General features: G+C 42.0%; 2 protein-coding genes across 2 annotated transcripts in view; both read right to left on the reverse strand.

The window, feature by feature from the left end:
* Window positions 1-1,994: 1,994 nt before the first annotated feature.
* LOC145443025 (uncharacterized) lies at window positions 1,995-4,018 on the reverse strand. The gene is made up of 2 exons (XM_080321007.1): window positions 3,241-4,018; window positions 1,995-2,301 (listed from the first exon to the last, which is right to left on the reverse strand). The coding sequence occupies exons 1-2, from the start codon at window positions 3,430-3,432 to the stop codon at window positions 2,101-2,103; spliced, it is 393 nt and encodes a 130-aa protein (XP_080177133.1). The 5' UTR covers window positions 3,433-4,018; the 3' UTR covers window positions 1,995-2,100.
* Window positions 4,019-5,533: 1,515 nt separating this feature from the next.
* LOC145443022 (dynein axonemal heavy chain 5-like) overlaps window positions 5,534-15,311 on the reverse strand; it is a 74,339-nt gene continuing 64,561 nt past the window's right edge. Inside the window, exons 75-86 of the mRNA XM_080321005.1 lie at window positions 14,857-15,128; window positions 13,820-13,991; window positions 13,612-13,751; window positions 12,911-13,075; window positions 12,383-12,577; window positions 12,170-12,320; window positions 9,986-10,104; window positions 9,053-9,202; window positions 8,625-8,837; window positions 7,004-7,132; window positions 6,804-6,942; window positions 5,534-6,488 (exon numbers count right to left, since the gene is read on the reverse strand). Coding sequence (XP_080177131.1) covers window positions 6,178-6,488; window positions 6,804-6,942; window positions 7,004-7,132; window positions 8,625-8,837; window positions 9,053-9,202; window positions 9,986-10,104; window positions 12,170-12,320; window positions 12,383-12,577; window positions 12,911-13,075; window positions 13,612-13,751; window positions 13,820-13,991; window positions 14,857-15,128 — 2,156 coding nt within the window. The 3' untranslated portion in view covers window positions 5,534-6,177. The remainder of the gene's footprint in view (window positions 6,489-6,803; window positions 6,943-7,003; window positions 7,133-8,624; window positions 8,838-9,052; window positions 9,203-9,985; window positions 10,105-12,169; window positions 12,321-12,382; window positions 12,578-12,910; window positions 13,076-13,611; window positions 13,752-13,819; window positions 13,992-14,856; window positions 15,129-15,311) is intronic.

The raw sequence follows: 15,311 nt of genomic DNA on the forward strand, positions 1-15,311 counted from the left end.
GAGTCCATATGCTATCTTAAGGCAAGGCCGAAGCCTTGTAAATTTAGGATAATGAATTGTATTGGCCAATCTTACTTGGCCACACGGTTATTCCAATGCATATATGCCGTCATGCCATTAACGATCACACTTCAAGCATATTAGTAGGGTAGCCTATATATTGTAGTTACGTGTTGGGCATATGCAGTGAGTTATGCAGACAGATTTAAAGAGGTTTCTATGACTCACCACCTTTAAAATGTAGTAAAGAGAGGTAACTAATAACAGACCGTATACCATATATTTTTGGGAATTCTGAACCCAGATATTAACAACAAAATCCCGAACATGTACGGGGGAAATCCAGACATATGGCATATGAGGTATTATAAAGTAAATATGCTACGATGCTCATTGCTCAGATTAAATGATTAGTTTATCAATAATATTACATAATGATACAATAATCTAGCTTTTGCACAACGGTGCTTCAAAACAAGTCACCTATATTCTTCATTCTGACGAATCGACTATTTTTGGAAACTCAACCACGAAATTAGTTTTCGCAAACGAACAGCATTTACAATTACACATCCAAGCCGCTGCCAGTATTTTGCGGTTGAGCAGATTTTCTGGATGAGTCGCCTATATATAGACCAAAGAATACCCTTGTTACGCAGATAAAACAAAGTCATATGTTTGCATTGTATATATTAGCTCTTCCGGGACATTAATCTTTTAAATTGGATAACTACGTATTGAGCGTTGTTGTGTGATTGTTTTGTGTAATCATTGATGCTAGTATTAGCCGCCGCGTTCCCCTTAACGCAGCGCAATTGATAAAGGATACACGTCACTTTTCGCATTCTCGGACTGTAAATATATTGCACTATTTAGTATAATCTCCTTGACTTGATGTAAACCTGTCATGTGACTGACCTGTTTGTCCGATGCAGTCGGAAATGATTCACTGCGTGACACGGCGATTTTATCGATTGGGCGATTTGTACAGGCTAAATTACCAGGGTGAAGTTGATATACTTCATCCCTGTATTGAACTTTACGAGGATTTGTTTTTAAAAATGTCCTCCTTTTTGGCAATTCGTTCTCCTTTAAATCTTTTAGAGGTAAGATGATGGTTAGATACGAGTGAAAATGGGCATAAATGACGCTAAACAGGAACTTCGTGGTCCGAACGTAAGTGACGACCTTTTATTTTTTTAGTCAACCAACCTAGGCCATAGGCACGGGGGATGGGCACGGGTGGTGGGTGAGATGGCCATAGGTAATCGCAAATCCAAGAATACCTCAAACCGAGTAGAGTTATAATTTGAATGATTCGTGTCTAATAAAGACAGTTGATTGTTCGATTCCAGGTACGAATGCCATAACTACAGTTGGTATATCCCACTACATTTATTGGAACAGCGAGGCATATTCATTTGGAGAGCTAAAGCCGGCACTTGAACCAGGGTTATATCGAACTATATCCCTTAGTCGGCCTAGGCTATTGGGTGCCTTTATTTATTTATTTTGATATAGTTCGATATAACCCTGGTTCAAGTGCCGGCTTTAGCTCGTCAAATGAGTATGCCTCGCTGTTCCAATAAATGTAGTGGGATATACAAACTGTAGTTATGGCATTCGTACCTGGAATCGAACAATCAACTGTCTTTATTAGACACGAATCATTTCAATTATAGCTATTTCATCATTTATAATTTATATCCCTACTCACATAGTGTTGGGCATTGCGGCAAATATGTATTTCTTTCATACCGTTGATATGACCAGTTGGTTGCATTTATTTATCATATTCCTTAGCTACCCATGTAGGCTAACCAATCGATCGGCAAGTTACTTTTCCGATTGATGGAGTCATTTATGCGCGGTAGTCAAACATATAGGACACGGCCAACAAAACGCCATTACTCCTGGTGGGCCTTCTGGATTTCAGCACCATTGCTCGTAGTAAGCTCGCGAATACCGTCAGAACTGAAAAGTATCGGTACAAATGCATTGCGAGTAAAGTTTATTATACAAATTACATATCGGATATTGCAACGTCACTGGTGTTGAACTGATGAGTTTTGGTATTTCTCAGCTTTCGCGAGAAGAACCTCAATAATATCTTATCCCCGGATTGATATTGTCGGACTCCATTGTCACCACGCGATGCAGAGGTTCGGGTTGTGTGATCCTCGTTTGATAGATTCTTCTCTGAAGATCAGCGGACTGACAGTCGATGGAGTAGCGCGCTGCTCGCAGCTCATTCGGCGTGAATTCCACGTTGGGATGAGGGCTCACTTCGAGCAGGTCGGTCTGTAATTGCCAGGCAATTAAATAGAGTATGGGGGCCACCTCATCCGCGTCAGCGGTGTCTTACAAAAAGTCTAGAGGTGGGCCGTGCTATAAGTCGGCAGTTACGGAAAATACAAAAGAATATCGGCCTGGTGTAAATGACCATAGCAGTCGAGAAACACCATGAATACCCCAAAACAAACAAAAAAACAAATAGAGTATGCGAGTGTGCGAATATGCGTATGAATAAACTAAATTGTAATGTCCTACATGTGGTCATGAGTGTCAACGGGCGTTTACGGGCCAATTATGATCGGTGTGAAAGTGCTTAAATGTTTGCACTCCAACCTCCTTAATAATGCCCGAAATCCGCCCCAGATACAAAGTTTTCCCCTAAGAGCGATAATCACAGAAAACCAGAGGCAGTCAGTAACAAACTAAGTAGTCATACTTTTTCCCAATGTCCAAGTAAATTAGCCTATTTTACTACGCCCTCAAGTGGTTATGTATTTAGATTACTTCCATACTTGTACTAACAGTTGTTTAGGCAGAACTGCTAACTTTTGACGCTTTGGATTTTATGAAATAGTAGTGTTTGGATATTTTGCATCAATTTCATGAATGAAATTGTTATGGAATTACGAAAGTGGTCACCTCTGGCCAACTGTTAAATGTACAATGTACAATTGTACATCCACAAATTATATTTTTGAAGATACTTACCCTACACGGATACATTTAATTTTGTACTTGAATTTCAAATAGTTTTGACATGTTTGACATTCCGCTTCTACTTATAATTCAGGAGAAATTTACGGAGATACTTCTACGTTTACCCGAGTGGCAACACTGACCACTTTGAGACCATTTCTTTAGAGAAGCTGGGTTTGCGTATTCAGACTTATCGCAGTTATTCTGATTAGGGTTAGGCCTATATCTAAATTGTAATGTGTAATATACCAGTCTCGAAGCGCAGTTGAGTATGGTGGCTTGTATATCCAGGAACCAATTGCCGTAATCCTCCCGCTTTTCGATTCTGTGCACATTCACCAGCGTCCACATTTCCGGATGACGCTCGTTCCGGTTCATTGATAACGGGCCCAGGCCTAGCGAGCTGATTGAATACGCGGCTTCGCTACCACGTCGTGACATCGTCAGCCGGTCTTCGAATTACAAAGGTATACGGTACAATAGTCTGTTTGGTCGATACAAAAATAATATTAACATTTCGTTATGTATGTGAATTGAGCGGAATGTATTGTATCATATATTGAATAAGGGATTTGTTCTGAGTTCAGATATCAACCAACAAACCAGCCTATTGACATGTTTTGGAGATCGCTACTTTCTGTTTGTAATAAGTAGCAACGCTGACTTCTTGAACCCTTTTTGAGTCTATAACGCAAAAAACTGAGAATTGCTCCTGGAATTCGAAGTATCTATCGTTAAAAAACTCTTCGAGGCAAACATATAATGAAAATGGGATATTAATATCCTACTAATTAAGTTATCAACCTCGAATCACCTAAATACCTTGAACGAGCTTTCTGTGGAGCTATCTACCACCAAACTATATCTGCAACTCATGTCGCTCACCTTCTTTCCGTGTGAGTACAGGGGTATCGTGACTTTCTAACCTCGCCACGCGTCTGGTCTGAAGAAGTTGCGTTGTTATCATTTTCTAAATTATTCCGATATCGAATTGCGGCGATAGATTTAAAGTCACTGAACCGCGACGTGTCTAGTATGTAACACCAAGTATCCATATGTTTAATTAAGCATCAGATTTCAAAATATAATATTATCAATATTGTTATGTCGGATCACACGGGGAGACGGTGCCATTGTGCGCAAAGCCGAGCTTGCAGGCCTCTGTATTGGCCGGCTGTAAAGACCCTCCCGTGACGAGTGTAGCGTTACGATTTGGGTCATGCAATATCGTATTCCTGCCATAAATATTACAATACCCGATCGATCTTAATAATAGTAGGACCACACCGACGCCTTTATCGCATCTGATTTCCTCGATACACATTTAGGCTAACGAATATAGGCTATCGGTCTGTAATGGACTTTTCCTAATCACTCAATAAATTTAAACACACGACAGTATGTTTAAAAAGATATCGTGTTACAATTACAAAATACAATACCATTGTCCAACCTGAGTACAAACGACAGATTTTTCTGAAGGTCGCGGGCAATCTTTCGTCATTGACGAATTTGATTGAGTTGCAACACGTTTCAGACAAATCGCATTCCTAAAACATCTCCGCCATACGTGACTTCTAACGATTGTCGTAACAGTTTGGAGGTTAATGTAACGACTAAGTTGGTTGTTTGATTTATAGACTATTCCAAGTCCTTTCAACTCATTCCTATTCTTTCATTATTATATTCTTCATTCACAGTAAAACTAAAAAAAAACAGTAAAATAATGTTGATGATTAACATTTCTCGATAATGACCTCTACCATCTGATGTGCCACGGTCAAAGTTAAATGGTATGAAGATGGCTGAGTATGAATGGGTCGCCCGAAAATGTTGTAAGGTGTTATTCAAGATTCTATTTCAAAAAGAAATGTTCGATGATGAAACTAGAACCCGCAGTCCTTTGCTCCGACACCCGTACCTATTTAGCCGACAACGCCGCTTCATAGCGTGTTGATTGCCGAGTGTTCTATGCATTAATACTCCTTTCTACTTTAGTGGGAAACTGAAAAGAAATTCAAAGCATGTCAATTCTTCTCATTGAGGATCCAGACACGAACTCGCAACATCTTGTCTCCCTCCTAGTAACGATACGCCCACCCGCAAATCTGCAAAGTTCCGTAGGATATATGTTTTTGTACTCGTACTACAGAGGCCGGATCTTTTTGCTTCATTACACGGAATATCAATTCAAAATGTACCAATTCGATCATGACGCCATGAAAACCTAACCACATAGGAAGGTGATAGCGTAGCTGGTACCATTGACCAACTCTGTCAACTCAACCTGATAGCATCGTATGTATTTCTACTTCAGCGGCTGGACTTTGTCAATTAACCACGCGCAAAATCAATTCCCACTATTCAAGTTCTCGGTGTCACATAAAAATCAACATCAAATAGATGTTAGTATTGCGGCGGCTAGAATCTACGACCTCATGTTTCCCTGCGATAGCAGTAACCACTATGCTTACGTGGACCGCGAATAATCGAGTGACGCCCTTAACCCTATATCCTCTGCCTATTCCCGCAGTCAGCACAATGGCAAAAGTCATATTTTATTCCACACGTCCAATTGTCGACATAAGACAGGGACTCGTAACCATCCCACCGAAGGTAATCATATCAGGCCATAGCTACAGGAAAAACACACACCACACAGATGCTGATTAAAGGCACACCGTTTCAGTACGAAACGCAACTACAAAAATCGAATGTTATCAAGGCATCGGGGAACTACCAGTACAGTAACACTTGTCGGCATGGCGCTATCGCAAGTAATAGCACACTACGTCTGTTGAGACCACACATACGCTACCTACAATTTACAAGTGCAAGCGATTTTCTTATGTACAAAAGCAATGTAGCGAGACTACAATAACGAACACAGTGATGTTGTACACCTTTATACGGTTTAAAGCAAGTAATCTACCAGTGGCTTATTCAAAGATGCTGGGTGAGTTTCTAAATGCGCTAGTACGAAAGTACGTGAGTATACAATACAGTGAGTATCGTAAATAGAATATAAGGTGTTTTCGACATAAATATATAATGGCTTTCTTCCAAAATAATTCTAAAACACACGAATCGCTAGAACTAAAATCTTTAAGATACGACAATCTACTTAAATACCACTTGAAAGGACACACCAACAAATCTTTGTACATAACAAGTCCGACACAATCGTTACTTGGTATCGCAAAGAATAGCCGCGCCACGCAGGGTCCAGTGCTCAGGCTGAACGGAGGTGCGCAGTTTAAGCGGGAAGATATAGGTCAGGTCGGTACGTCTCGGTTTCTTGTACACCGGACAGGAGAAGATATTCATGGACTGGCCCTTGGCTTTCTTGTCGTCTTCCTTGGCCGCGCTGTTGATGGCGTAGACGTGCACTACGGGCATTTGGGCGAACAGCACTTTGGCTTGAGGTTCAACCAGTTTCATGTTTCGTTTGTCCCAGCCTGCGCCGTCCAGGAAAAGGCCGTACACGTAGACTCCGCCTGAAAAACACGGTTTCGGACCGTCAATGCTAAGAAACGGATTGTCGGCGTGCTATTATAAACGTTAGACCGTAATAAGTTTGCATCGCGTCTATGAGTGAAAATATCCTGATAACTGGTCGAAATAGCAGCTGTACCACAGTATTTGCATGTATTTTCATAAATTGTGTATTGGTAGGGTCATCTTACGTCAGTCGCAAAGACACTTCCTGTAATTCCGAAAATAGCCGCCGCAGATTAACAGTGAAAGTATGAACTCCTCTAGCAAATGTACTTTTTAAAACCGTCCAAGTCAATTTCGGCACATCATCTCACCGATATCGGCAGGAGGCGGTGACGTAATATCCTCCTTCATCAACTTGGTGACATCGTTATGCAGAATCACACCGTCCAGAGCCCAGCCCTTTGCGGTGTGAGCCCGAGTCACTTCTTGTCTCATAGCAGTCAAGAAGCCCTGTATTTGAGTCACATATAAAAGGAGTCCAGTCACACGCGTAAAAAGGCGGATCTCGCACCTGCGGATTGAAGAATCCCGTCATCCAAAACTGGTTGGGCCTGCCGTCGAAGATCCAGCTGTGAAACTGCGAGTGTCTTTCCAGCAGCTCGGTGAACCAGAATCCCAGAGTGGTGCTGTCCCACGACACCTGGAACAATACGCCAGTACATGTAAGTCAATCATGCATGAGTGAAATGGGGTTGGAGCAGACTGTATCGTGTCGAAATAAGCCAGCCAATTCAGCGAGACCGCAAGGATGGGTCGGGGCAAGAAAAAACTGTGCCATTTCAAAACGAAGCCAACAACAGATGTCCTATGATGCGAACTTGAAATTGCACTATTCAGTTTAGACTACTTTTTCTTCTACTTTAACCGTACTTGAGTAAATTGCCAACTATATACACTTTGAAGTAGAAAGTAGTTTTGCGATAAGCTTGCGTGACTTTTACGGGTGAAACTGTCATACAAACCGTTACATCATGATATATATATTCTCGGTACAGATTTTCGAAGATTACACTCATTTGTATTGCGTTCTGCGTTATTCAGAAAGATACATCTGGCATTTTTGAAAGTAGCCACATCCCATTAAGCACTAAAAACACATGACCCTTCGATCAAAATTAATTTTCAAACTGCTCACAAGAGTACTTTGAAGACCACTCATTTTTTATTGCCACTATAAGTAGATTTGATCTGTCTGAGAAATTGTTACTTCAACTCCTTACAAGGCTATATCTGCACCTTCTTTGTCCAGTGGCATATGTTCGTTATGCACTCATGGCATGCATACGCACTAGGGGTCTTCAAAAATGACTTTTTTTCTCAAATCGTACTGGCTAATTGATAAAAATTGTTAGGTTGCCTAATTTAAGCCTACACACCAAATTTGGTTCAATTCCAATCAGTAGCCGCATTGCTACGGAAGAAAGTTTCGACTTATTATATAAAAATGAATACCAAAAAAATTTGAAAATTTTCTGTTCACCCCATTAAAGTGTTAGGTTGTCTATAGAAACGATGTTTACCAAATTTGGTTCAATTACAACCAATGGAAGCGAAGTTATTGCCGCCGATTTGAATAAAATAGTATTTACGGTGACCAATTCTTTAATTATTTATTATAGTGGTGCCCACCGCAAAAACTATTTTATTCAAATCCAAATTTTTCGACGGCAATAACTCCGCTTCCACTGGTTGGAATTGAGCCAAATTTGGTAAACGTAGTTTCTATAGACAACCTAACACTTTCATGGGGTGAAAAAAAAATTTTGACATTTTTGTCCATTAATTTTAATATAATAAATAGAAACTTTGTTCTCCTGTAGCAATGCGGCTACTGGAATTAAACCAAATTTGGTGTGTAGGCCTAAATTAGGTAACTTGACAATTTTATCTAGTAGCCAGTACGATTTGAGAAAAAAAGTCATTTTTGAAGACCCCTAATATGCACAGATAGTTTGTATGTATATCATGACTCGGTGTATATGACGCAAAACATCAAGGACAATAATATATCATGCCCTATCCTGTTCTTCAATAACACCAATGCACAGCACCACAAAGTAACAAGAGTCATCCAGGGTTTATCAGTTTCAAGTCAGTCATAACGAAACAGGCCTGGGACGCCCCTATCCCACCTTTTGCCACGCCTTCGGAATCCTAGCGTCGAACATCTGGTCAAGCGCGTCTCTCAACGTCTCGCTCATGATGATGGTTCCGTCGATAGCCAGCTTGAGATCGATCAGAGTCGTACGCACGATGGTGATGACGCGCTGCATACGGTCTATCTCTTGACGCAGGAAGATGTTCATCGGCTGTATGGCGCCCATCTTCTGCAGCCTGCCTTTCACCTGTCGATCAGAGTCAAGTTAGACATTTAAATATACTTGAGAATTTATTTCCTATCCCATTCGAATCCGAGTCCAAATCCTACCAATCTAGTCAGGCTGGACAAAATCGTGTATTCAATTCCGAATGATTATAATAAATATAATAATTTATTAGACGTTGTGTCAAAACCAGTCGCATGCCCCAATTTCGACTGGACCGGGCCGAAATTTTTCACCTCGTGAGGCAGGAAGTCCTCCGGTAACTTCTCCATCATCTCCTCGGCTTGCCTGAAGACGACCGATTCGCGAGTCTCTCCCGCTCCCCCGCTGGATTCTTTCGGTTGAATGCTCACGATCGTCGACAGCGCCGTCGTGGCAAAGTTGGTCTGCGAGAGAGGATTTATTGAAACGAAAATAAAAAATGATTTATTTTTTCAAATTTCACTGCCAGCCCCACGAAATTGTTGAGCTGTCCACAAAAACGATGTAAAACAAATTTGACGTAGTTCCAACACGTGGAAGCGAAGTTATTTTGGTTTTTGATTCATAATACTGGGATTTTCCACAGGCTTCGCTTTTACCGGTCGGAAGTGACCAAAAATTGTTACACATCGTTCTTTTAGGCCACTTAACAAGTATGTGTGGTCAACAGTAAGATTTGAAAAAATTATTTTTTATTTTCCATATTAAATTCAAAAAGTTCAATTGGCTCTGCGTCGACTTCTACTGGTTGAAATTGAGCCAAATCTGGTGTGCAGCCTTTTGTGACTATTAGCAAACTAATGAATGAATAAAAAATTATGGACAGCTTCTGGTTTTTGGATGACTCAAGTAGTTTCAGCCTGCTTGCACTTCTACCTAAATTTTTTTAGGCATGCTCGCTTAATCAAGTACTTTTAACACCTTTTCTACTACTACTTGGGGTAATTTCGACATGTCCTTGAAATTGCTACTTCAAATTGTAATTGAGTGCAAATTCACGACATTACTTCTACTTCAGTGCCAACAATGACTACTTTCACTGTCTCTGGTTATATTTCAATGTCCGATAGGGGTTTGTTCTTGTACACTGACGGACCGCTTTGACTTGGTTCTTACCGGCATTACAGATATATTAGTTCAGATTGAACGCATCCTTCAATTGATAGTGATAAATACTGTTAAAATACCTGATACGTGATGTCCGCGTTTGGATGTAGGCCCATGACTTCCGGGGTATCGACAGGCGGTAGGTTATTGATGCAGGTGTGTACCTCGCCAATGGTCTTGACCCGTGGAATTGCGTAACCTTGGGAATAGAAGAAAAACGATTTTAGCTCGGGGTTACTCCAGTTATTTCGCCACAGCGTCTGGGGTAGGGTCAGCTGGGCTAGGGCAGGGGCGGGCAACTTCTCCAGTCGGCGGGCCGGATATAGGAAAATTAAGTACTTGGCGGGCCGGATTGCTGAATCGATACATTATTGGCCCATTTATTCACATATACATTATACATGGAATAAATCGTATTCAATGATAGTATTTTAACGGAGCAATGTTATTTCAAAGCATTTTCTTGCCGATAATGACGAAGAGAATGTGGATTTGAGAACAGCATTGTCATGTGGTTAAGCTTTTTTGAACACGCCCTTTTTTTATAGTGAAAAATTCCGCGCCATCCATGCTAGCTATCCCAACGGATAGTTTATTGGCAATAAAGGTTATGGCTATTGATGAGAGAATTCTCAAATATGAAATTAAGACAATAGATACAGTAAACACCATGAGCTTGTGGTATATCGCGCCAAACGCGAAATTTTTTTCAGTTAACTGTGACTTCGCGCCCCCTTCAGATGCTTTCACGCCCCCTGCTTGAGAACCACTGTCATACATGCACCGCAATGTTTGCTTGTCTCTGATCAATCAACACAAGGTGCAACCCTTAATTAGGATTTTAAGTTGTTCGGTAAGCCCGGTGCCCCAAATTTACCAAGATATCAATTCATTAGGCTTGGGTGAGTGGCGAAATAGGGCAGTGGTATAATCCACAGCTACAATACCCACTGTGTTGTGGGTTGGAGTCCGACTCTAGGATTGCTACCTGAGTGTTGGAGGTTTATCTAGGCACCTCCTCGCCATCTCATCGGCATAACTATTAAGCTGTGTCTCACAAAAGCCTGGAGGTGTGCCGTGCTACCAGTTGGCGGTTGCGGAATCAAAAATAAGAAATATCGGCCTGGTGTAAATGACCATTGCAGTCGGCAAACACCATGATTACCACAAACAACATTGGGGTTAAGTACATAGTAAATGCTGACAATGCAAGTCTTCTCGCTTCGACGGACTTACCCGTAAGCTCCACTCTGGCACGCTGCGAAGTGCGCACACACGAATATATTAACATACAGTCGCCAAAATTTGACGTAGTAAGCAAGTAGTGGGGAATCTCGGCAGACTGATCGGCCGCGGGCCACATTATCATGTAAGACGGGAAGCTGTCCGCGGGCCGGACAAAATGCCGTCGCGGGCCGGATCCGGCCAGCGGGCCGTATGTTGCCCGGCCCTGGGCTAGGGTCTAGGCTTGCTGGTGCTACAGTTATGGGCAGACTTGTACAAACTAAACATTTAGTTAGTTGATGGTCAACTAACTAACGATTTTTTGAGTAGTTCAAGTTCTAGTTCTAGTTGTTGATTTTGAAAATTGAGTAGTTGTAGTTGCGGATTTTGAAAATCGGGTAGTTTTAGTTACAGTTGTAGTTGCGAGTTTTAAAAATTGAGTAGTTCTAGTTCTAGTTGCGCTTTTCGAAAATCCAGTAGTTTGAACAAGTCTGGTTATGGGTAATGTCTGGTTTATTTGGGTTGAAGTTTAAGATAGTTTTTAGGATAGCGTCACAGTTAGGAGTAAGATCAGATTAGCTTGGATTAGATTAGAGTTTAGGTCATCTTGTGTTATGGATAGCGTTACGGACTTCAAAGCTTGGACCAGGGTTTAGGTTAGGCTGCGCTACCGTAGGGGTAAGGTCAGGTCCGTTAAGTAAAGTTTAGGTGAGCTTGCGTTACAAATAGTGTTTTGGGGTGTGCTTGGGCTAGGGTTTAGGTCAGCGTGTGCTACCGTCAGGAGTAACGTCAAGTTAGCTTGGATTAGACGTTGACTAGAGGCTAGCTTGGCTTGTGTTATGAATGGCGTTCCGGGTAAGATTATGGTTAGATTGGGCAAGGGTTTAGGATAGCCAGTGTTATGAATCTAGCGCCAGGGATAAGGTTAGGGTTAGGTTGAGGTATTTTGAATGACTCGCTATCATGTCAGTCAGTATTTTGACACTCCCTATATTGAACGTGACCAATAATAAAACGTACTACACCAAGATTACTCCCACCTTTGTAGAAGTGGAATTTTTCCGCAAAGATATGCTCGCCGAACCACACTTTGCAATAAGTGTTCAAAAGCGTCTTGTCCAAGTCATCGGTGACCCTGCCGCCAAACTGAATCTCGCCGAGCATGTATCTCACGGTGCTCCAAGACACGCCCTAAAAATCATGCCAATTTTCACGAATTCGCGAAAGAGTGTGGCAAACCGAACGCAACGTACCTTCTTGATGTCCATATCGTCAAGATGGTTTTGGATGAACTGCACGCTGGCCGTGAAATCGGCCTGGTTGAATTCGTACGGGATGTTCCAGCCCAGGGGTCCAAACTTACGCCTCTCCTGTACGGTGGTGTACAAGAACGCGACGCTGAACAGCATGGGCTTCCATTGCGGCATGTTGGACACGTCCAAGAATTCCTGAAAGCAAGCAGGGTAATTTTGGCTTATGTCGGACCAATGTTCAAACTTTCAGGTTAGAAGCAATGTGTTGACAATTTGTTCATTATATTACTTGCTATCTTAATCTAGCAATCATTTGTAATTAACGTTTCTGGGATCACAATATCAAGTGGTGACGAATGGTCTCCTTTCACGATACATGCTGATATTTGGAGATTAGTGAGACTGCTATATCACACTTGTACAACGCAGACCGAGGCCTGTTAAACTTAATAGCTTCATATTTCAAGCACTAGCTTCCCACTCTTCTGTTTGGATCCCAATTACCGATGTTTCAAGCAAATTAAGCACCTGGTTGATGGCCGCGTACGTCCGCTTCAAGCCGGCCTTGATGCCTTGCGGAGGCTCGTTGGTGAATTTGATGGAGGTTTGAAGCAAGTTGATGGGAAACTTGCCGTGTACTTCTGTGGTGATCCATGTCCGGTACCCTTCGTGAATAGACTCGATGGTTTGTAGCTGGAAACGGTGAATTTTGTCCGTTAAAAATTTTGATCCGGCCGCGGGACGAAGACTTTTACTTTTTTAGACAAAACCATCCACTTTTTACATTTTAGGTTGTACAAAGTTGAAAATATTTCTGGGATATATGCTCGTATCCCGTTTATGAGCGAGATTATCATACCAATCGAAATAGCCTCTGCTCTGCATCACGCTTACTGAATCTATTTTCGAAAATTGCACCTATTTCAAGTGTCATCAGCCACAAGGATGCATCTTGCAAATTTGACATGTCTTGGAAGTGCAATTTCTTCTTCCAATTGACTAGTAGTTCCGACGTTATTAGTACTTCTCTTTGAGTACTAACACTGACAACTTTGACCAACTATGCACAAATCTCCCACTTACTGGGTATTGGTTCATGTGGGTTTCTGATTTCATGGACTACTCCAAGTCACGTCGACACCTTCCTATCTTTTCATTGTATCGCAATTTTTGTGGTGCATTGAACCGATAAAATTGCTAACGCACCGAGCCGAATCACAAAGCCTTACCTGTTCCAGCAGTTCGTCCATGTAGTCCAGCCCGAGATGGCAATTCTGCAGCAACAGCCACCCACCATCTTGCGAACTCTGCGTCAGCAATCGCCTGGCGTGTACCTCCTGTCCCTGACCCATCGAAATGGCGCGGCACGCTTGAAAAACAAAGTTTATTAGATTTTCCGCAAAAAATTTCACCCGACATCGCTCGAGAAAAACATACGTATTCCCCTGCTGCGTGCCAGTCTTTCAATATTTTCTGTTGGATCAGACCCCATGCTCAAGAAACAGATGAGGGGCTCTCGGCTGGATGACTCGGCCACGAGTTGCTCCAAATCCAAAATTACAGCTTCCGTGTATCGGTCTCCCATGGAAGATGCGATATAATGTCGTGCCTGTAACGTTATTGTAACGTCATTCGAAAGTTACCGCGTCATTGCAATCGCATGAACATTGGACTCTGATTAGATTTGGGTACAATAATTGGAGTATTAATTCCAATGGTTTGAGTCGAAGAGTGAGATATTATTCTCTTGAGTACTGAAATTATATACCCCCTGCCACTAAGACCTAATTTATCAACATAATACGAAATTCATAGCTTCGATACTATTTTGCACAGTGGAGCCTTGAAACCTTGATTAGCCACATCGCATTATATGACGCATGTAGTACAAGCTACGCACGTTACTAGAAATGACATAGCTGTGAATTCCTGATCAAACCACAGCATTCTCACAAAGTGAAATGAGATTAGTACATTGGAAAAAATAACAAAAACCTTTATTTGGAGAGCTTCTTAGAGGTACAGAACTTCAATATACGATTGAATAGCATATTAATATTGGAATGAACCCGGATATTTTCGGCCGACACTCGTCAGGGGTAATCGCCAGCAACCAGTCGAGAATTGGAGAGAACATTGTATATCAACAATCGTATCGGGGTTTGCCGACGGCAGAATTTATGACCTTTGATTGCTGAGCATCAAGCTTGCGCGGATGAGTTAAATATGAGCTTTTCACCGAGCGTGATGCGCGTGTCCTAATAAATCTGGGGACCTTTACCCTTATGTGACGCATAATTTTCTTCTTGGTCGCAAAAAAGCGACGTATTTTAAATCTCCACATCATTCATACTGTTGTGACACCAAAATGAGCGATACTCAAATACTTGACTGGAAGCCTGATGCTCGCTTCAGAATCAAACCAGTCAGGCACTCGATTTTGCATTATCCAAACTACAATGATAACACCGTACCTGAGCAGTGGTACGGTCCGGGCACCAGCTCCTGATAATCAGCAGCTTCCTGAACGTATCCAGTGAAGACGAGTAGCCTTCTGGCATGATGGCCTCCTCCGGCGCCTCCTCGTCAAACCAGGTCTTCCACTGCTTGTCGTTACGCGTCACTTGGTTCAGCAGCTGGCCGAATTGCGGCAGCTTGTTGAGCTGGACCAGGTTCAGCCAGGTCATGTCCTGAATCCATTTTTTCGGCTTCGGCTCGACAGCGTTGAGGTCCAGGCTTGCGCCACCTATTGAACAACAGTAGTTTAGAGTTATATATCGTAATAGTGTTACTGCTATCAGTCCGGTTAAACTTTGGCTTATGACGTAGCGGCCAGGTACGTGGGATGACTCGAAAATAGAATGATACTACACTCAGTTGAAGATCCGCAAGGCCCGTAATATGAGCAATTCGCCTATGAGCCCCATGT

Source organism: Botryllus schlosseri, chromosome 7 (assembly GCF_051294905.1).
Source record: "Botryllus schlosseri isolate E-star chromosome 7, Bs_hap1, whole genome shotgun sequence".
NCBI classification, from domain to species: Eukaryota; Metazoa; Chordata; class Ascidiacea; order Stolidobranchia; family Styelidae; genus Botryllus; species Botryllus schlosseri.

Bases quoted from the DNA above. Each gene is read 5' to 3' on its own strand.
- LOC145443025 (XM_080321007.1), bottom strand. From the start codon at position 3,432: ATGTCACGACGTGGTAGCGAAGCCGCGTATTCAATCAGCTCGCTAGGC. The intron at 2,302-3,240 runs GTATATTACACA...TGGCAATTACAG, and splicing joins TCAACTGCGCTTCGAGACTG to ACCGACCTGCTCGAAGTGAG.